General features: G+C 38.9%; 2 protein-coding genes across 3 annotated transcripts in view; one reads left to right on the top strand and one right to left on the bottom strand.

Annotated features, from left to right (window-relative positions):
• CTNNA2 (catenin alpha 2) overlaps positions 1-23,311 on the top strand; it is a 499,450-nt gene that overhangs the window by 320,520 nt on the left and 155,619 nt on the right. The gene's annotated exons all lie outside the window — the stretch shown is intronic.
• LRRTM1 (leucine rich repeat transmembrane neuronal 1) lies at positions 19,148-20,713 on the bottom strand. The gene has a single exon (XM_005144607.3). The coding sequence runs from the start codon at positions 20,711-20,713 to the stop codon at positions 19,148-19,150; it is 1,566 nt and encodes a 521-aa protein (XP_005144664.1).

A 23,311-nucleotide genomic window follows, 5' to 3' on the forward strand; every position in this document is an offset into this window, starting at 1 on the left:
CGATCAAAGACCTAGAAAAATATGACTGATGAGAGAAGATTGAGTGAACTGGTGGTGTTTCATCTGGAGAAGAGAAAATTGCTGCCATTTTCTCTAGGTCCTGAACTATGTAAAAGGCTGCTGCAAAGTGGAATAGAATAAACGGGTTTCATTTTCCTGCTGGACAGGAAAAATAGTTCCGGAATAACATTGCAACAGGGAAGGTTCAGTTTAGAATTAAGGACGATGTATTAGGAGTAAAGAGATTTCAGCAGAGAAGCATATTGCCTGAGGATACTACAAAATCCTTATCAGTGGAGGGTTTTGATAATCGCCAAGCATTTATTAGGAATGATATAATCGATTCTGACTTTTTGCAGGAAAGTGAGCTAAATAGGTTCTAAAAATGCTTTCCATTTTTTCCCCATCATTTTAGCAGCTAAATAACAATACTTAATGCACTTGTATACAATGTTTCAGGAAATTAATGTATAAAGACATCTTTTGAATTAAGCTGTACCATATCCCTATTGTCGGACCCACCTGCACTTGCTAAAATTTTAGTCCTGGTCTGAATAGGTAATATTCAGGTATATAATAGTGATGCTCATTGTTTTTTTCCTGGACATCTTTCTTCTTTTAACTACTGCAAAGGAATAAAAGTTCTCGGAACAAAAGGCAAGTGGAAAATGCAGGGGTCAAAACCAGTCCAATTTATAAACTAGGAACCTATACATCTGTCCTATTCTGTCATTATGTTATGCACAAAATAAGAAAATAGAATAAAGCTAACATCATGTGTCCTTGTTTCTGCCTCACACTTGCGCTTTCAACATCACTAAGCAGTGGTCTGGCTGTGCTGTTCAGTCAACAAGAATTTGCAGTAACCTGAAGATAAGTAGGGTTAAGTCTATCTGTGTTGTATTAGTGACATGTAAAAACACTTACATTGGAAAGTGTGAGTTTGTGCTCATATGGGTGATATCACCATTTACATCAAACCTTGCTGCAAGATTCTCTCTACCTGACTGAAGGGTGATGGCCACTCAGTAATTTAATAGTTCAAAATGGTGCAGACATATGGACCAATCTAAATATATGGATTTCCACACACAAGCTTTAATATGAAGTTTAGTTGTCCCTTGCCAATTACCTCAGTCAAGTTTAATTCTTTCATTACATCAGTTTGCTTTATGTCAAAAACTTGTGAATACACATGCATCCACACATGTATTTCACTTTAATATTGGTGTGTGCAGAGAAGTTTGAATTAAGAAATTGGTGAGATGATAGTAAGCGAAAAAGGTCTTAATTTTGCAAAGTAAAATACAAAGTGTTCTTGTTATTCCTAAAAAGCAATATAATATAGAGAGTTATTTGGAAAGTCCTGATACAGTTCAGTTGCAACAAAGGATTAAAATGCCAAAATTCTTGGCATATATAGAAGTTACTTCATCTTTGCAGAACTGTATTTACAGTTAGAAAATGCTTTCTGATATGTAATCCAAATCTCTTTTGTTGCAATTTGAGCTGATTACTTCTTATCTTACCCTACATAGGCATAGAGGACGATTGAACAGTTTCCCTTACAAAAGACTTGAAAACCTTGTGGTTTTTTTTCAGATCTACCTTTGTCTAGAATACAGTTTCTTATCCTGTGACTATCATCTGATGCTATTCTACTGGCTGGAAGGATTCAATTAGCTTTAATTCCGCCATTTGATATGCTGGTGGCAGTACCTTATTACAAGAATCCGTTTTTTCTTTTCTGACATTAAGCAAATCTATATTTTCAAATGACATTACTTACCTACTTGAGGAAATTACTCTGAAGTAGGCTGTGAATTTAGAGTACAACAATTCCTGAGCCCTGATGGGGAATCTTGTATTACACAATCAGTCAGAGATAAAGGACCTTGCTGGAGGTGATTTCAGTGATTTCAGTGGAATTTGCTGCGGAAATTATGGCTGCTTCTGGAAGTAGCTGTTCAAAGTCACTTTCAGCAAGCTGCTGTCCTCTCTGGTAGGGCACACGTGTCCTTGTGTGACCTGAGACTGCTTCCTCTCAGTTCTGAAATAGGAGTCCATGCATTTTCTGTCTGTGTGAGGAAATGTTGTGTCCATAGAATCCTCCAGATCTCTGGGATGAGCTGCTACTCTCTTGCCAGCATAATTCTGGAGAAACTTTACTCATCTTTGAAAAATCTGAAGCCAGCCAGCTGAATACACAGATTTAGCAGAAATTTCCAGCACATGAAGGCTGTAACATCAGTAGAGAAGTAGAAACCTTCTGGATTAACCAGACTACCTGTGATCTGAGAATGAAGCCTTTTAGTTACCATGGCAGAAGTAAGAGAGCAAAAGAATTACTTTATTTTTCTCTTCTTTGATGGCTCTTGTGTATTCATTTTAAAATCGCTTTCACATGGGTCTAAAAGAATGGTCTAATCGTCCATGCTTATATTCTATTAGCTGTTAGGCACTGTCTAACAAAGGTAGCCACAGACAGTGAAATGAGACAACAAGGTTATTTAGGAGCACTGCATTGACAGGTGAAAATTAAAGATCCATCCAGAGGTCTCCAGTTTAATCAGCATCATCAGTGCAAAGCTCCCTATCTGTACAAGTGAGGCATACTCCCACCAGAGAGGCAAAGCAGAAAAGCTTTGTAACCAAAGAGGTTCTGTGTTCTCTGTGATAATGGTGTAGTTGTCAATCTTTTCAATCCCTGAAATACAATCAGCCTTTGAAATTAACTGAGTGAGCTACCAACTTCTCAGGACAGGCCTAGAAATAACCGGTTGGCTATGAAAACCTACACCAAATAAGATTGCAACTGAGCTCCAGTTATGCACAGTTAGCTTGGCTTCCTACAGGGCTCCTGTGCTGAGGAGTGTAATCAACTCACCTTCAAACATTGCAATTTCAGACGTTAAAGCCACAGCATTTCTAGTCCAACCTTCATTCCTTGAGAAAACATGATGTTTGATCTGTATTTGGAAAGGGAAACATCCTACTGTTCACGTTAGATGGAAGCTGCAATGCTTAATGGCAGCTACTCATCAATGACCCAAGGTTTGCGTTATACCAAAAAAAACCATGCCTGAAATAACAGAGACAGAATCCATCCAGTAATATGAGCCACCAATGTTTTAAAATACATACAAGCTTTGACATTGTGCATTAAATTCAGGTGTAGACAGTGCTTTATTAATCACCAATATTGTATTTAAAATCTTGTCTCTAAAACTGGGATTTTTGCCTGTGAATACTCCTACTCCTTGGCAAAGTTAGAGAGTCAAGACTGTGTTTCTTGATATAGGTTTGTGGCAAATGCTGAATGTGTTCCTGCCTGATTTTCTCATGTCAGCTGCCATTCTGCCTGAAGAGCTGTTGAGGAAATGAGGCAGCTTTCAATTGCAAAATGCTGAAGTATTAATTCAATTATCATGCCAGCAGAGGTAACCTCATAACATAAGATTAAGACAGTGCTATTACTGATCTAAAGGAATTAGGAAGACTAGTATTTATTTCAAGGAAGGCATATCCTTTTATATACCTTTATCTTTGTTCACTTCTATTAAGATAGATTCAGTAAAAGGCACTGAGCTCACGCATAAACCTGCATTACACACCATAGGATCTTCGCATTGCCATTACCTTCGTTCTTGATTCAGTCTTGTAGTGAATTAAGTGCTGGAAATTTGATGAGGTTTTTACTGTCTCAAATAGTCTGAAGGTTTTGTGTAAGAATTGTTAATCTATTTTTCTGTTGGCATTTTTATGAGCTTTCCAGTGATCTTTCTGGCATCTGTGCCTGCTTAAAAGTGTGTGCATGTATGATGGTCTTCATAGGTCTTTCCAGGGGTGGAAAGCTTAACCATGACATATTTTCTTGCCCCAGACTTTCTAGGTGATATCATTTAATTGTTAGCCAGATTATTGTGACTGTCAGTCACTGTTTTATATGGAAATTAAACATTTTAGATCCTGTAATATGCAGTTTCCTTAATTTCGTGACTGTCAGAGCACTCTGCTGTGAGTTAAGCAACTTTGTTCATGTACTGGTAGTGAAATGAACAGAAAAATTAAGCAATATAGTTAAAATCATTAGCTCAAATCAATCCAAGACAAGAAGATTGCCAGGTAACTTCTAAAGCTGAACACGGAGCTTAGCACTTCAGTGAATTTAAGCAAGTTTCTGTTCCTGTGCTATAAATAGGCAATATGTTACTTGAAATTATAGACTTGCTCCAAATAAAATGTTTCTAATGAAGAGTGGGGGCAAAGGAAGGAGTTATCACAGGAATGGTATTTCTTGAGTGGCTTAAAAACCTCTGCATCATTCTCCAGTGTCCTTCCTAATGTCACTAGTGAAAGGGAATGTTACTTCATTTTTTTCCTTCCTATTGCTTCAGTGTTTTCTTCTTGTTGTGGAAGTTGTCCCTCTGTTGGCTCCCCAGGTTCTCTGTACTTGAAATTGCAAGCAGACCGAGAGGCCAGTCTGAGAACTGTTGCTTCATATGTTTGGTGTCACAGCTATTTAGACACTTGAAATTCCTTTCAATTACCCATTTTTATTGGAATCTGTTACTGTGGTCTGCTAGCCAAAACAAGGTCTTTACTAAAAAAAAAAGTAATAAATTGCTGGCTAATATTATTTGCATGGTAATTGCTTTGCAGCACATATTAAATCAGTGTTCCTGGCACAGCTTTGTGATAGCAGAAGTAGGGATATTAATATCCTATGACAAAAAGCTTTTCTCATTTTCTGGGTTTGAAATTAATTACTATTTTCCCATGGGGAGGATGGGGGGTGAGAAGTGAATCTGTTGTTACCCTCAGCTTCCTGTGATTTCGATGAGGGCCAGTGCATGGGCTGGTAAATGAGTGATGCTTGCGGACATTTAGGGAAATGCTTAATGGGACAGGGTCAACTCTGCTGTAGACTTCTTGTACCTTTGTGGCACGGCTGATCAGCACAGGAGCAGAAAATCCAGCCTGTTTCCAGCTTGAAAATGACTGATGACATGTTACCTTCTTCACTCTGAAGTGCCTGCTGTGTGTCCTCAGCACAGTCAATCTGCATGTGTGCTGGATGTCCAACACCTTCAGACCACAGTGGATTTACTATCTTTGCCATTATTACCAGCTGAGCACGTGCACATTTTGACACATCCAGATGAAATGGACTCTTTGGCCATACACTGGATGACAAAGCTGTCCATATATCCATCTGGGATTTGCAGGCAAGAAATACAGATAATTCCTGATTCAGGATGCATAAAGTAACAGCTATTTCATGGTTTGATCTCAGTTTGATTTTTCCCATCAGAGCATTAATGGAAGTTTTGTAGTGAATATATTGTCTGGGAAGAGTCTTCTGAACCTGACTGCATTTGTTAGGTCTGGTCAATACTGCTAGTTGGTTTTAGTAAGCAGTTGATGAAATTTGGGATAGCAAAAATACCCTTACAGGAACAATTTTTTAATGTTATACAACTTATCCTGCTTTAAGCATTCCTAAAACGCTTCATATACCAAAGCTCTTTTGTCTGTAAGTGCATCATTGCATACCATTATTTTTAGCTGCCGTGAATTAAAAACCTTACTGTAAAGACAGTATCATGCATTTTCAATTTGATTATTTCTTTATTCTTAAGTGCTCACAGGACTCACTGCAATTTGTAGCTGAAGTTTAATTAATTATTAGGCATATGTAACTGTCAATCAATAATTTAGATTCTTCTGGCTCACAGTTTTTGGAAGGGAGCTTGGTGAACAAATATACCATTCCATCTGTTAGCCAAACCACCTGGCACACAATCATTTGGGGCATAATTATGTAGTTTGGAAGAGTTTAAAAAAATGTGATTTCTAGAGTTTTAATCCCAGTTGATGCTTTACTTTATAGTGATGGAAACCTGACTAATGCATCAAGGGCTGGTTCTTTTTTTCACAACTCTGAATAAAATAACTTGTGGTCACCTTGCAAAAAAATGCCTAGTGTTGATGAATATAGGAACCAGGAGACAGGCGTGAAATAATCCCGGGAGCATAATCACAAGAACGGAATTGAAGCTGGTCTGTTGTTATAAGCAGTTGAAAAGAGTCACGTAGGAGTTGCATCATTGTCCTTTTAATCTCCGTAGGAAGAATCTTGGGACAATTTGGGAAATGATTTTTTCCTTCTTGATGGGAGTGTGAATGTTTTTCTGAACTCTGGGTTGTACAAGATTGCTACATCTGCAAATCTATTTTCCTATTCTTTCCGTGATAAAATTTCTTCTTTAATCCTCTGGAAGCACAGAATACACACATAAAAAACTGAGCAAATTATATTTGAAATATAAAGAAATTTTTATCTTTTTAACTCCTGGAAGTAGAAAACAAACTCCTCCAAGGTTAGCTATAGGTTAGATAAAACTTCTGAAGTAGGAGCAAATAGATATGCTACTTAAGAAGAAAAACATATTGCTCCAACTAAGAGCTAACTGCTGGTTGCAAACAGTCTATGTGCACAGTTGAACATCACGCAGAAGTTGCACAGTTATGCATACGTTATATATTGCAAAGCTGCAGCTGAGACAAGGCCTATTTGATGATGGAAGGTTTGTAAGGCACATCAGGAGACTTAAGCAGGTAGTTAGCATCAAATTTAGTCCTTTTTTATTCAGACCAATGAGACTATCAAACAAAACCTGGGCCATGGTTTAGAGTTCTACTCTGCTGTTGTTCAGAGCATGTGGTCACACCTGAACAACTTGTCTTAGCATGTTACAGGAACACAAAGGGAAAATTTACAATTGAAAATGCAAAGAAATGAGGTTATTGAGGATTGGTCTTATTTATGAAAAGAAACGCTTGTCCAGAATAGTTTGCTTTGTGCAGGTTTGCTTCCTCATGGTTAATAATTGACAGGCCATATTTTAGTGTCTGGGGGTAGAGCATCCTTAGTTTTAATTCTTCTCATGGTTAAAGTCATACAGTTATTCATTTTAAATAAATGGCTTTTAAGATTTCATTTTAGTGAAGGCTAAAAATGATCTATCATTAAAATGATGATTGAATGTTTTCTGGGTTTTTTTTTTGGTTCTCTCATTGTGGCAGATACTGGGGAAGAGCTTTTGAGATAACTTTAGTAATAAAAATGCCTCTGGTACTCTATAAATATGTTATCTGTGATGGAAAAAAGAATTTTTATATTGTTAATTAATAAGCGGTGATTTAGTCTGGAATCTGACACTTCATTTACCCCAGTAATGGCATACAAGAGAAAACACAGATTACCCTAGGCTGTCATTCTGAGGAAGGCCCTTTTCTTCAATCTGTAGAATCTTAAGGCTTTTCAGCTAAATATCAGAGTTTGCCTTATGTGTACTGTGAGAAGAAACCTAGGGGAAAGAAAATGCTTATTCTTTGACAGGGTAAGATTGAGAAGAGGAAGTTCTGTTTATGAAAATATGTATTTCCTCTATGAAACTGAGCATATTGTTGCACTTAAACAGCAGATAAAATATTCCCACCCAGTAGGAGATGCTCAGTCAAATATTCCAAGTCACTTTATCATTTCTATAATTGTCAGGAATACGTAAGTACTGATAGAAAAATAGATGTCCTTTGCAGATGAGTCTGGATGTCTTCTTTCCATATTGAGCAGAGAATCAGTTTTCTTTAGGTTTCTCTGTGAGCTTTTTGTTATACTTGCACCCATTCCCATAATACTCAAATGTCTTTTGTTATATTCCAAAGAGTTTGTATAGTTCCTTATTTTCTTATTCTTGAAACTGTCCTGACAACAGGCATTATGAATACAAGAGTTGTCTGAAATGGCATCAGTAAGGGATAGGCTATCAAACATGCTCTGACTCTGGATAGTAATGGTTAATTCTACGCTGGAATAGCAAATTGTTTGCAGTATTATATACCAATCATATGAATAATCTGTTTTCTAAATATTTTTAATTAGGTAAAATTGTTCAGACACATTAGGAATGTGTTCATTTCTGCAGCGATGTGGGAAGTCAAACTGTGCCTTGTTTATTGTGTCATTCTTTAGCTTCAGTCGAACAAATTAATAACAACATATTAAAATGAACAGAAAAGCACTAACTCTGAGCTTCATCTAAACTAGAGTTTAGTCTTCACCAAAAGCCACAGTAAGATACAGCAAGGCACGATTTTAGATGGCTAACAGGTTGTTTCAGAATAACCTGTAGAAGGGCAGTCACCTTCCTTCAGTTATTAAAATGCATACAAGAACGCATTGTGTTCCAAGCCTTAGAATCGCATTTTTGGCCAATTTCTAAGTAAGTTATTTGTAGAAAGGGTTACTTAATTTGTCTATCCACTGCATAAATTAACCTATATGTAGAAAAACACCAGTAAGGATGGCATTTGAAGCAGAGATTGGGAAAATTAAAGTGATGGAATGATTTTGTAAGAGAAAAACTTAATCCCTTGCTACTTCTCATCTTCCCTATAACCACAGCCTGTTATACCAAAGTTTATTAGCTTGAGGATGTAATAGGCTCCCTGAAAGGGCAGCCAAAAGATGTTCACTTCTGCTCCTGTTCTCTTCTTTTTGTAGAGAATAGGAACTTAAGCAAAAGGTACAGTCCTAATCAGGTGTTTGGTGTTGTCTCAACCTGAAACACAGCACAGCTCCTTTCCAGTCCTTGGCAACTTTCAACCACAAAATATTCTAGGGTAGGAAGGATTGTTAAAAGATAGGAACAGAAATTGTCCTGTTACATTGCATTCTTTAGAAAAATTGGGGAAAATGGAGATTCTTCCAATTTTAGCAAATATCCTACAGAAAACAGAGTAACTGGCCAAGAAGAACCTGTGTGCATTTGAAAGATGGGGATGTGAAGGGTTTATCTGGCCTCAGTTTCTCCAAGTGACTCAGTTTCTCCATGTTCTATGCAGATTGGTTGGAAACACTGACATTCAGTGCCTGGCTCATGAGGAGGAATTTAAAAGCACTGTTTCCACTGCTTGGTGTGACTTGTCCCAGATGCTGTTCCTAAAAAAGCACCTTTTTTCGTCTAAAAAGTATTCAGGATGTATGTACAGAATTAATTCAGTGTTCTCATTTCTATACAACCGTTCCTTTTTTTTATGCCTATTTTTTTGCATCAGTGGTGTCTTGCACAATGAGATCCAAAGTTTATTCTTTAATTTATGTTTATTTCTGATGGTAGAGTGTGCATGAGCCTCATGTCACACTTCATATGCTCCACTTGCAGGGAGGTACAGGCACACTGCAAAAATTATATCTGCTATAAAACATCTTCTGCGCTAAGTAATGACAAGAAACAACAAAGGAATACAGCAGGCAGTTTAATGAGGAATAACAAATACTAATAATATAAAGTGAGGCAACATAAAGTTGTAAGGGGAATAAATAAGAGGGGGGGATTTTCTTGTTTTAAAATCAATTGGCAATGTGTTGCCTTTCTCCTTCGTGGTTTGATTTTTGCAGTGGACTGGCCACTAGAGGGGGAATGGATACACGTTTTGCTGCTGTGCTGCAGTTACAGGTCCAGTTTCTTTGCTTCTCGTCTTAAATGCAAACTTTCTCAAATCATTCAACCTTTTACTTGTCAGCAGCTTCGCCTTATCTAGCAGTTATATCCTTTCCCAACTTATCCTTAACAGAACTGGAGACTGCTTTCTAACTGAGGGCCCAGCAGTGATTTATATCAACCTATTTAATTTCTTGAGAGCTGTTCTGCTGCGCATGTTTGAGATGTTATTCCACTTTTTTCCCTTTTTTTCTGCACACTAAGCAGAGATTTTCAACACAATATCCAGAAAAACAGTTATCTGATTGTAGCATACAACTTACATCACCAAGGCACAGATGAACAGTTCTCTTTGTATCTTGTCTTTTGCTTTGTGTTTGACAATTCAGAATTTCATCCATCAAACCTTATATAATTCAGCCTTTGGAAGTCCCTTTGCACATTCTCATGATTTTCATTACTTTTTCGTGATATAAATAATCTGTCATTTGAAAAATGACAACACATTTCCTGATTGTAGCTAGGATGATTCAGCAGCCCTGGCCTTCGGACCATACTGCGCTCCGTTTTTCCACTGTATAGAGTATTTTTTGGGTGTCTGGCTAGTTTATATGACCATGGAGGTTGTCTTATTTATGGGAAACTGAATATCTTTTAAAAGCATTTTGTTAAAAGGTCTTTATAAGTCCAAATACAGAATCAGCTTTTTTGTTTGTCACTTTGTTAATATTATCATGGTAGTCCAAAGGTTCAGGACTGCAGGTTTTTAAAGAAGCGCAATGCTGCTCCACAGTCAATTTATCCTTATAGTATGGTATTACATACCTTAGTACATCTCGAACAGCTACTGAGATAAGACTTACCAGTCCATTTCAATCACCTCTAACCAGCAACAGGGGGACTGCAGTGTGGTTTAGTTAGGTTTTGGTGCAACTGCTACTTCTATTAGAAATCTTATTTTTTTTTTACTAGTTCCTCCACTGCATTTTCCTACTTCCTGTGTTTTTAATTTCTTGATAAGCATCATTTTCTTGTTGTTTTAAATGCCCTAGTGCTTTAAAACACTCATCTTTTATTTCCCAGTTGCTAACATCTCTATTACCTGGAAACAATGGATCTGAGATTGATTTTAGTGGTTGTTTCAGGTTTGATTTTCCAGGACTTATTCATCAAATCCTCGTTAAGAGTTACCATTAACAGCCATAACTTGACTCCTTTGCTAATGAAAAATGACAGATTCGGGCTACAGTATTCTACATAATGAGAAAATATAACCGGGGAAAATGGTGAAGTTTTCAACTCCCTTTTTTTATGACAGATGCACAATGTAACTTCATAAAACTACTTAGGGGAACTTTTTGGGAAGATCTTCATTCCACCAGCAAGAATAAGTTAATGTAATCCCTAACAGTTGCTGAAAATACAGAGAAATGCATACACAAAACCAATATGATAAGGTTTACATCAGACTAGAAGTTCCACCTATTGAAAAAACAACTATTGGTTTAGCATATTTCATATAAAGTAAAAACACAGTCTGCAAATGTTCATTTCTGTACAATAAAAGCAATCAAATAGTTAAGATTTTTTAAAATACACCAAAAAGCCCATCATGACAGAGGAATCAGCTCAGGCTTCAACTTCATAGGACTTCATGTGTGGCTGTTTTCCCCACTGCAAATAGATGGTTGTATAAACTCATTTTGTCCTGAGGTATCACCACTGTGCTTTGTTATCACTTGGTGAGTTTCTCCTGTGTTGGTTATCACTTAATTCTCTGATTAATCTGCTATGGGCATTGTCCCCTTTTCAGTTTTCTGCTTTATTTTTTAGCAGTGATTTTCTCTATCCTGTGTAATTCACCTTTCTGAAGTTGATGGTCAATGTCCTACATAACTCCAACCTTCCATAAGCTTAAGTACTGTCATCACTCACTGATTTTTGGTTTGTGGATTTTTTTCCCCTTAGATACTATGTCAGATGCATTTCTTCTGCTCATTTATTGTCTCCATTATTTGTTTGTCTTTCCGGCCACAGGATTCACATTCAATTTATTAGACTACAGCAACTGCATAATAAATTCATGACATCCAGTTGTTGGGGAATTTGATCTGACAGCAGCGTTGGGTTCTGTGCTCTTTGTAAAGGTAGTTATGGCGCAAGGGGAAGGTTTGTGGAGATGGAGGCAGGTGTATATGCTGGTGAAGAAATACAGAATGTCCAATGGGGTGTGACATTTACATGAAATTAGGGTAAACATTTGACATGCAATGGCCTCTTTAGCATGGGGTTTGCAAACCTTTTAGCAGCAGCACAGATTTCTGTTTGCTGTTGGAAATATTGCTTTGGGATATAATCTGGATCAGAGAAGTAAACTTTCTGTCAAGATAAACTTTAGCATGGAGCCAAGTTTAAAAGAGGGAGGGGAAACACTCCCCAGGTGGTTTATTTCATTATTAGCGTTCTTTAATATTTACCAGGCTGTCTTGGCAAACCCAGACTGTCAGTGGAGGCACTGAAATAGTGAGACAGATTCTGGTTTACTCCTAGGAGCTCACTTGACCTCGCGTCTTGCAAAGAGGGTTTATAGTGCATGAGTTTCAAAGGGCTGGGTGTTGTTAAAAGAAACAAATCCTCTGGCATTCAATAGCTGTGGACTGCTCTTAGAAGCATTAGGGTTGGAAATGACCTTAAGATTATCCAGTTCTAACTCTCCTGCCATGGGGAGGGACGCCTCACACTAGACCAGGTTGCCCAATGCTCATTCCTGGACTTGAGCACTGCCAGGGATGGAGCATTTATCACTTGCAGTTTAGTCTGAGATTTTCAGGTTATTCCTCTTCCCCTTGCTTTTGATTTACTCTGTGGGGTTTTGGGAATAAAAAATGGGAGAGTGTGGAAAAAAGAGTGAAAAATAGAGGGAAAATATATACTCTAAAAGATGCTCAGAAACTTGTTTTCACTTTGAGTCAGCTCCCCAGCTATTAGGAGAATGTTTGCTTATACCCTCTTGTAACCACTAGGGTACAGAGGTGCTCTACTTCAGGGAGATTTGGAATATAAAATCTGCATTGCTTTCATTGGCTAAGCTCTTAAATCAATTGGACATGTCTGTGTGTATTATTTTTATCTCAGATTTTACTGAAAATACAATCTTTAGTCCTCTCTTCGGTGTCACGCTCTAGTTTGCTATTAGGATAAATGTAAGTCATAATGAAAGCCACACAAAGTTTGTAATAAGCAAATGACCAAGCTTAGTGCCTAACCATGTCAGGCAGAGAAATCTGCTGTGCTAAAAGTGGGGATTCAGTGATGAAGGAGTTTTTGTACTTACCTATTACCATTGAAATCTTGGAGTTAGTCTTTGTTAGCTCAGAAATGGGACCGAATTGGTCATGTTCCCACAGCACCCTTGTTGAAAGACATCTTTCTGGCGGAGGTTGCTGTGTCTGGTGAAGATGTGAGGAACATGAGAGCAGTGCAATGGTTTAAAATAAAAAGTGCCTTAGCAGAATAATAGGTGCCATTTGCCAAGCAGAGACACACATAACGCTATCCTTTAGCCACTGCCAATTATCTCTCATTTCTATAAGTGATGTATATATTTGGATTTTCAGGAAGAGGGGAAATGGAGGCAAAGGTGAAAAGCTGGTCTTTATTTTTAACTGAATTTCTTCTCTTGTAATGCAAATCTGTGTACTTTGAACTCAAACTCCTTTCAATGCAGCCTGTTACATTTGACTCTCTCACCCAACTATCACACCAGCGAAGGCAAGTAAGAACAGTAATTGCTTTAAAGGCTGAATAATTGTGTCTGAATGCCAACAAGTGACGTTATCTTTATAACAAAAAACAATTGCCCTGTTCTCACGGAAATACAGATTTCATTGCAAATATGTTCCCTTTAAAGCAGACACACTGCAATAAAATTACAGTGCTCTGCAGCATTCATCTCAGATCTTCACAGCCACCCACCCAATTACAAGTTGTGTCTTGCCAGCAGAAGATTGTTGCTTGGTTTCTGTAATATTTTTGTAGCCTTGCTTTCCTCCACATAAGCTCAGAGGTAGACTGTGCTCACTCCTTTCCTTTCATCAGGTTTTTCTGCTGTAAAAAAAAATAACTGGCTAGTATGGGAAGTCTTTCACATGGCTCTAAATGTGATATTCTTTTATGTAGAATATACTCCGAGTAGTTGTTTCTAATACCTTAATAGCTCTGGTTTATGTCAGTAATTACATGAAAGGTTAATCTTTAAATCACCAGCATGTCCTAAATTCCTAATCAACTTCATGCTTGGAAAGGAACACACATAAATGCTCAATTTGTTAATATTACACTGGGTTGAGCAGGTCAAGGAAAAATATAACCTTGGTGCATAATGATAAATTGAACACAGCAAAAATATCTCAGATCTGTTTGTCTTAATAGCTGTGAATACAAAAGCTGAATATGAGGGGGAATGAAGGGGGATATAATTAGAAGGAGAATCTGCTGTAGCTTGAGATCACTCTTCTTTCTAGATGACTGTTTCTTAAGCAATGGGGTTAAAAAAAAGAGATATTTTGGGTAGAAAAGTCTGATTTTCTGGAAAGTCTGTGATGAAATGTGACTAGGAGAGCTAAGAAGTCCAGCCAAAAAAATTAATGGAAGAGGAACAGTGCTGGACTTCAGCAAACATAATGATGGATGAGGGGAACATTGTGCTCCCAGGGAGCAGAAAGGTGGCAGAGGAAATGACGGGGCTGCGTGCGTGTGTGCTTGGGAAAGCATGTCCCCCTGTGCCTCTGTCAATGAGAGTCTGTGTGTGACCGACTTTGAAAAGACAGGGAGAGATAGGGAAAGAGAGATGCTGGGTATCTTGCTTGAATCTCTGCTGTTGTCCTTGCCACAGTCTTAACGTGGGAGGTGAAGGCACTGGAAAGAATCTCATTTTCCATTTGTGCACAGCGGTCCCCTTGCCTTCTCACCGGTTCTCATCTTCCCTTTCATCCTGTCCCTTCACCCCTTTCCTTTTCTCTTTCTTGCTTAATGAAGCTATTTGGTACCATACCTTCCTGTCCAGAAGCTGTTTCATCCCTGCTTGCAAAGTTCTTAAAAATGCTTTCTGCACCACCTTCAGTCCTGCTTTTTTCATCTGTGCTAGTCCTTTAGACTTACCAGCTTTAAACAAGAAAAAGAATCCAGTAAAACCCAATCTAATTGCTGTTACCCCAGTCTTTTCTCTCATCTTTTGTCTCCTCCTTATTTCTCTTATTGTTATTACTGTTATTATTATTATAGCACTAGAAATAACCTTCCTGATTACATAGTCCTACATATTTGCCATTCTGAATACCACTGGAGAAGCTGGGGGAAGGGGAGGGCTATTCAAAGTGTCCTTTTGCTATTAATGCAAAATGAGACACAGACAAGGAACAAATTGAGTCCATCTCAAAAGCAAATGAGGGGCTTTTTATCAGAACCAAGGAAAATGATCAGATAGACTCATTTTAAATGTCCTCCAATGCCTTAGCCATAAAACCATACAGAAACTATTGAAGCATACAAAAATATCCTTAGATATCCTTAATGATGTTTCTCTGGCAGATGTATGCAAGGCATTTATGAACCAGGCATGCAACTGCATCTTCAGACTGGTACATTATTGCTGTGCACATGGAGGAACAAGTCATACCCTTAGTCTAACCCTCTGCAGTACTCAAACAGCATGGTAAAGGAGGGAATTTGCAGCTTTAACACAGAATTTCTTTGTATTTTACATATTCAGACCAGAAACAGAATGTGGTACATTAGCATAGAACCTGTGCTTTCAGATCACTTTTCTCTTTTTTAAAGTAATACAGAAAGGAAGGAAAAAAGGCAGAAAGGAAAATAAATCATCCCTTATATACATCCAAAGCATACTCAGCAACAGTTCCTTCATCACAGGATGCACTTTGAGTGTGTATTGATGTTAGCAGCAAGAGATTGCATATTAGAGATCTATATCACTGCTAGTGTTAACCATCCTCAAAAAACATAGTTCTTTTGCTTGCCTTTCACTCTCCCTTCTATGTTAAAAGATGCTCGAACATAAAGAAAATCATGTTAATTACCTTGTTATAAAAGGGAGATTAGTCCTATTAAGTGGAACATTAAAAGGGGGATATCTAAAACATTTTCCATCCTTTAATATTCCCCAAGCATCTCCTGAACAAAATACTGTCACAACTAACCCCAAAAGAATCTTTTTTCTTCTTCCTTTGATTTTGGAGCCTTTTCATAAGCCAGAATAAGGGCATCAAAATAGAGGGAATGGCATATCTCTGGGCAGCTGATGAACATGAAATATGGAAGAATGAGTTAGGGAAAACTTGCCCCTGCAGTTGCTATAAATGCAATACAAATATAATAACTCTCATATATACCAAAGCAAGCAGCCTGGAGCAGGATGACTAACTGGATTTGCAATAGCTGGATAGAAATTAAATACTTGCTCTTTCATTTCTTTACTATCAACATGTATTTCTTGTAAACTTTCAGATTAGAGTGGGTACAGTGTGGAATACCTTCATGCCATATGGTAGCAGTGACACCCCTCTTTTCCACCAGTTTTCACCAGTTACCACCATTCAGAGGGTAACAAGGTCTCCAGATATCCTCTAGAGATCATTAGGGGGCTGTCTCTGTATGACATCTACCCTTAGAAAAGATTTCTGCATGAAGATTTTGAAATACATGGTTCTCTGAAGTTAAATAAGTTCTGTGCTCTATATGAAGGATCCATCCATCATCCTGCTGAGGGTGGCAAGTCATTGGTGGGCATTACTTCTCTTCAGGGGAAATGGCAACAGGCAATACCAAAATCAGCTCTCATTTAGGAAATCACTGCACCTTTAAAGAAAAATGTGCTGTTCAGTTTACTTGAGCTGTCAATGCAAGATGCATGAAGCACAGAGGAGAATAAATTCCAAAGATGGAATTGCTCACGTCTTTGCAAATGTAGCTTGAGGTTGCTAACACCAATAAACAGCAGGAATAATTCCAGAGGGGTGCAATCACTAGTGTGTTTAAAATACAACCCACAAATCTGCTAAAAATACATAGAAATACAACCATGGGATGATTGTTTGTTGGTATCAGTCTTACATCAGATTTACAGGGTAAAACCATGATTCCTTATAGCAACAGGGGGTCAGTATGGAAGTAAAGATAATTCATATATTCTTATTACCATAGGCAGACAATATTTTAACAACCTCAGATGCTTTTGCAAGCTTCCTGGCAGCTAGCTGTAACCAGTGCTTCGGGCTGCAGTGCTGCATGTTGATTTGAGGAACATGTAGTCCAAAGTTAGAGAGCCAATTTCTCACAGTTAAATTCCCTATTGATTTTAGAGAAAGGTTTAATGGCAAAAATACATATAGTTTGGCCATCAGTTAACATGGCAGAAAGTATTTTCTCTTAAAATATGAGTAGGCACCCCCCAAAGAGACAAGGGGCTCTGTGCCTATTCTCTGTCCTCACTGCCAAGTTTGCACATGAACACTCAACCCCTCATATCACTTGGGAGTTTCAGGATAGGTCAGGCCTTTGTGGGTTTGAGGCATAAAACCTAAAATGTACATTTGCTTAAAGAGACAAAAGCCTAGTTTTACCAGTGCCAGCTTGTTTCAAAGCTGTGGGTGAATTTTCACTGCCTTTAGTAAAAAAGCACTTGATTTTCATTCAATTTTCTATGTAAAGGTCCTATCCCGATACATAATCTCATTGCTTTCACAGATGACATTATAGTCTCCGTAAATACATATTTTGCTTGAGAGGCTATGATTATATTTAATATTAAACAGGTTAAGATGTAAAAATAGGGGAAAATAAATTCTGACTCCTTAAATATAGTGTCAGTCAGAAAAAAAAAATATAAAATTCACTCTTTACATTCAAAGTTAATGGCTAAAACCTGCTGTGCAGGGCAAAGAAATCATTTATTCTGTGCCTATTTTCTGCTTTCTAAGTCTGCTGTAGCCTTTTAAGAGTAGGTGGCACTTTGATGCTATAAAAAAGAAAAAACCTGTGATAAATGAAAATACATGTTAGATTTCTGATTTTTCCCCTACTGGTGGTAACCTAAAGATAGAAAAATATGTACAAAGCATAGAAATGTTACCCAATGCATTGCCCATAACATTTTATTAGCATGTAATGCTGTATGAAGAATATTTCAAGATGTTCTGCCTCATGTTATAAAACTACCTCATTTTCATTAGTATGAGAGGAGTTGCTGAAAAGATCAATCAGGAGGTTGTTCACATATTGGAATGAAAAATCCAAAATACAAGGAAAGGAAGGCTTTATTTAAGGGCAGTCAGATAAAACAGCTCTGTGATTCCACATTATTAAATCACTGCTTATATCCATCAATTCCATTCATCAGTCATTAGTAAGGAGGTTTCGTATACTTTCAGCCTTTGCAGAGATTTTAGGGTGGTTTTGTTAGTGAAGGCTGGTGGTGAAAATGAAGGACAAGACATAGGCTTTGCTAGCAGTTTACTATAGGACCCAGAAGTATGCTCTAATAACTCTGTCTTACTCTGACAGTGTTAAAGCCAAGCTTTTACTCCTGAAAGACACATAGGTTTCACCACTGAGAACCAAATAGCTTTTCCTCTTCTCCATTCACCATGGCACCACAGTGCACAAAGCAAGGGTTTCTTTACTCTTAGCATATGTCAAAACAAGCACATAAGTGGAAAATTCTAGTAAAAACCCTTGAATTTAGAAGTTTTTTGTCCTTTTTGCTTTAAAGTAAATTATGCTGAGGACATTTTGGCAGTGATTTGGTCATTTGGGGCTTAGTTGGTTGTTTTATTTTAGTGAGACTTTGCAATATAATCTGTTTTGATACAAAATACTCTCAGGGGTTAGGATGCAGTTTTTATGGATCTTACAGCAACGAACAAGTGAGCTGTACTTAAAAATCCTCAGAAATCCTGTCCCAGGGACACAGTCAAAACTTCAGCCTTTCTGAGGTGCATTGGCTCCTTGTTGTACTGACATCCAGTTACAGGTAGCACATTAACAAAAATATAATTCCAGTATCATGCTTCATATCTTCAGTAACATGATGTAAGTGAACGTGTGCTAATTACAGTGTGAAGCCATCTGGTTAATTTTAAGCTTTCTATTTTACGTGGCTTCTTTGCTCCTAGACTTTCATTTCAACACTCAGAATGAAGAGAAAAAGAGGTTAAACTGTTGCATTTGTGTATACAGGGAACAAGTCATGTAATATACACCAGTCTGTAAAAACTGTAAATGCTATTTGTTTTTATTTTAAACAGTTTTCTTAGTTTACAAAAGATCAATAATTGGTACCTTTTTACACTCTCAGATTCCTGAATATTGACAGATCTTCAAAGGGAGTTATTAGCATATGAAATCTTAAGATTGACTGTCCTGAAGGTTTTTAAGACACGATAAAGCTAAAATATCAAGTCTTTTAGACAGCCCCTCTTAACAATTTCGGCAGAGGAGCACATCAGAAATCACCAGCCAAGCACAGCAACACCCCCCCTCCCCCCCCCCCCCCCCCCTCGTGCCACCGTCTGCCTGCACGCTGTTATTTGGTTGCACACTGTTTAAATCCCCAAGGAAAATCACACCTCACATTCCCTCGCTGGCTGCTGGTGACAGGAACAAGATCCATACTCATTAATGATCACCAGGGCTCCCTCAATGTGGTTGGGTTTGTAATCAACGTAATACTCCTGGGCTGACATGGCAGCCATTTGATGCATGGTCTGTTTTTGCTTCTGCTTTCTGCGCTGTGTTATAAAGCACTGTCTTAGTTGCCTTAAGCTGGCTGGAAAGCACTTCCAGGAGACGTACAACACCAAAACCACGATGAGGAAGGAAAAAATCAGGGCCATGGTCCCCGTCACCACCTTATGAATCTGAACGGCGTTCTCCGAGTTCTCGCCGGGCATGGTGACGGTGATGGCGTATGTTGTCCAGTCCTCGTCGCCGTCCTGCACGTCGTACGTGGCGGTGGCCAAGCCATAGCTGAACGTTTGGTCACTGTTGTTTGTTACCGGGGAGAGGGTGTTCACACTTGTCGGGTCTGTTGTGTCTTCACACAAGTGGAAGGCGTAGACCGCGTCCAAAACATCCTCACCCTGTGCATACTCAGGGGTGGAACAAAGCAGGTTGCTGTCGTAGCGACCCTTGAAGGTGCTCAGCCAGGAGGCCAGGGCGCAAACGTTACGGCTGCAATCCCAAGCGTTTGCAGAAAGGCTGATGCTAGTGAGGGACTTCCAGGAGTCGAGGACTCGGGAGTCGATGTAGGTCAGCCGGTTGGAGTCCAGCTGCAGGGATTTGAGGTGAGGTACACTTTCGAAAACGTGAGGTTCGATGTATTCGATTTCGTTGCCAGAGAGATCCAGTTTCTCGAGTTGCCATATCCAGTCCAAAGTGTTTACTACAATGGTAACTTTATTCCTTCGCAGGCAGAGAGACTGCAGGGAGATGAGCCTGGGAAAATGGGCTAAATTCACTTTCACCAAGTCATTGTGCTCGAGGTGCAGCTCAGTGAGTTTGAACAAGCCCGCAAAAGAGTTTCGAGCCAGGCTCTTTAACTGATTGTATCCTATGTCTAGAAACTTCAGGCTGCGACAGTCCTGAAAAATTCTCACTGGCACGAACTTGATGGCGTTCGACCGCATGTGCAAAGTTGTGAGTTTTCTCAGCCCGTGGAACAGGTCAGGCTCCAAAGACTGTAGGTTGTTGTATGATAAATCCACACTGCGCAAGTTTGGCATGGGTCGGAAAGTGGTGTTGGGCAGTTGGGTTATTTTGTTGGAACTCAGGGTGAGCTCTTTAACTCGCCGCAATTTTTGAAAGGCATTCCCCTCCACTGAGCAAATGTGATTGTGATCCAGATAGAGCCACGTGAGCTGCATTAACCCTGTGAACTGTCCATCATGCAGCTCTGAAAGGCTGTTGTACCGCAGAGACAAGCCCATCATGCCCGACAGGTTGCGAGGCATCTCTGTAAGATTCAGTGATTCACAGTACAAAAGCCTGCCCTCACACCGACATAGCTGTGGACACCCACTATTCACAGCTGGAAGCATTTTAGAAAAGATACCCAGCGTACACAATATCAACCCCGGGGGCTTCCTCAGCAGCCAGTTTAAACAGAGACCAATAAGAAGGAAATCCATTAGCAAGGATATTTCCAAATATGCTTGAGAATGTCCATTGAATCTTTTTCAAATTCTACATCATATTTTATTTAAGGAAAAAAAAAAAGAAAGAAGAAAAAGACAAAAATAAAAAATGCAAACCCAGACCCCAAAAGCCCAAAACCGAGGCAGAAAACCAAAGCAAAACAGCAAACAGAACAAACACAGAGGCAAATATTTCACTTTACAGCATGCAAGAGCTGTGCAGCATTAAAGTTCACAGACATTCAAAGGTAAAATGATAGTGATTTTGTTCATGTTAAATGCTGCGGCAAAGGAAAAAAAAAATCTTTCTTCATGAAAGAATTTAATTAAAAAGTGTCTTACCCACCCTTTTCCAGAGAGTGACAACCTCCATTCAGTTGCTTCCTTTGTGTTTGGACTAATTATATGCAGAGCTAAAAAAGACCCCTCTGTGCTACAAATTCAGTCCCTTTCAATTTTGTGCAAGGCTGGCAAGCTCACAATGTCTCACTTTGCTTCTGCTCAAAGAGCGAAAGGCTTGTCCAGCTAGCTTTTTAGCTGACTCCTAGGACCTGCAAGTTTCAGAACTATGTACATGAGCTTGATCTTCTCCTTCTCCCTCTGTCCTTTTCTCTGCAGTTAACACTGTGGCGTGAAAAAAACTCCAAACTCTGTACTAACGACTCCACAGGATTTGTCAATCTGTTTAATGTCCATCATTTGCAACGACCATTGACCGGCACAACCTTTACTCCATAGAGAGATTACCATTCATTCACTGACCGGCTAAGGGTAGCTTTATTTCCCATTCTTTGTTCGCTTTGCTTGTTAGGTGATGCTTAGAGCAGAGAGAGACAGCAAGAATCCCTTCCCTTCAGCTGAGCAGTATGTTGCTAGAGCATGCAGAGGCACCTAGTGTTCACTGAGTGTCGTAAGCTGCTCATGATTGTACGCCTGCACTGTGCATCTCAGACATGGGCAGATTGAAAAGGGGTGGGCATAAAACCAACACTGGAGCGAACCAGGAAAGTAATATATGCTCTTTGATGAAATGGAAAATACTTTAAGCCTATCTCGCCATTTCTCAAACAGGCACGCACACACAGCCGCACAAATCATCAAAAGCGAGGCAGTGCTAAGTAGGAAGCTTGAGAATTAGGATTCTTTTCATTTTTTTCTTGCTTTTGTTTAAAGACTGAATTTATAAGCTATTAGCCGGGAGAGGGAGATACTCGGTTTCTTGGTTTGGGAAGGAATATGTAAAGCAGCATCTTTGGATTGCTTTTTCTCTCTAATTCTGATGATGAGATTTGCCTTTTGGACTCTTGGGGTGGGGGAGTGCGGTGGATGGAGGGGTGGGGGGGGGAAGAATGTGTTTTTCTTCTGACATTGTCTAATTAGAGCATGATTTGAAATTCTGTGCATTCTTTCTCATAGAAATGCAGCCAGAGCTCTGCAAATAGGAATGTCTGGTTTCATATAAGCTTTAATTACATTTGGTCTTTCTCCATCCTGCATATTTTGTGTGTGTTCAGCACATGCCTTTCCTGAAGGCTTTTTTTTTTTCTTGCAGTGTACGCTACGGCACTCTAAACTCTTAATTCTTGCAGCATAAAGATTACTGTGCCTTTGGAATAAGATCAGTGTATAGGTTACTCTGACCGTGTCGGAAGCATGCAAAGAAAGGGGTTTGAAACCCAATTAGTTCCTAAGTTCTGCAGATCGTGCTGGTTTTTGTTCTATGTACCAAAAAAGATCCTTGCCTGGTAATTTGCAGTCCTCATTATCTATGGGAAATGCATGGACAATGAGCTCTCTCTCTGTAATTTTGACTGACTGAAAAAAATCTATGATACTTCTATCAGGAAAACGCTGGCCATCTTTTCCTCTTGTGAAATAGAGTCTAATGCCTGTGTGCTGGTGAATGTGATCAGAGCTGACAGCTCACAATTCTGCAGGAATTCGCTATGAAGAAGTTTCGCATGGAAATACAAGGATTGCAGTGGATTGTGCTAATTTTAAGTCAGCATCGGTTGTGAAATGCTGGAGGCAGGGCAAAATCATGGTGGTTGCTTTCTTATTCACAATCATATTAATTTAAAAAGAAATCTATTTTGAAGCATCTGTTGCAGGGCTGTGAAATCCTAGAGCTGTTCCTTGTGTTTGAGTGTGGCTGGCTGCTGGGAGCATGTGCTGCTCGAGATCAAGGAATGCAGTAATCTGATGCAGTAAAAGTTGCTTTCCAGAAGTCCTGGAAAACTTAAGCTCCTGGGCATAAAAACTTGTGAGGGAGATTCATTACAAATATATTCACCAAAAATGTCTGTAAATAAGTTACAAATATAAACCATTTTGACTGTGGTTTCAGAACCTGGGAATCAATGTGCTTGTATGCTCCCCATTCAGTTTATTTACATTTTTCTGCCATTCACAGCCCTTGCATTTTAGTGGTCTCAGAGTAAAAAATATGATGCTTTAATAGTTTATGAACCTGGTATATGTGTTAGCATTCGGGCAGGAAAGCTGAATATGGTTTTCCTCTCCCACGATCGTGCTGTTTTATTCAAAGCAGCCTGTTTATGCAAGTGTCCACTGGTTGCAGTACACCTTAAT

This window comes from Melopsittacus undulatus, chromosome 7, assembly GCF_012275295.1.
Source record: "Melopsittacus undulatus isolate bMelUnd1 chromosome 7, bMelUnd1.mat.Z, whole genome shotgun sequence".
Lineage (NCBI taxonomy): Eukaryota > Metazoa > Chordata > Aves > Psittaciformes > Psittaculidae > Melopsittacus > Melopsittacus undulatus.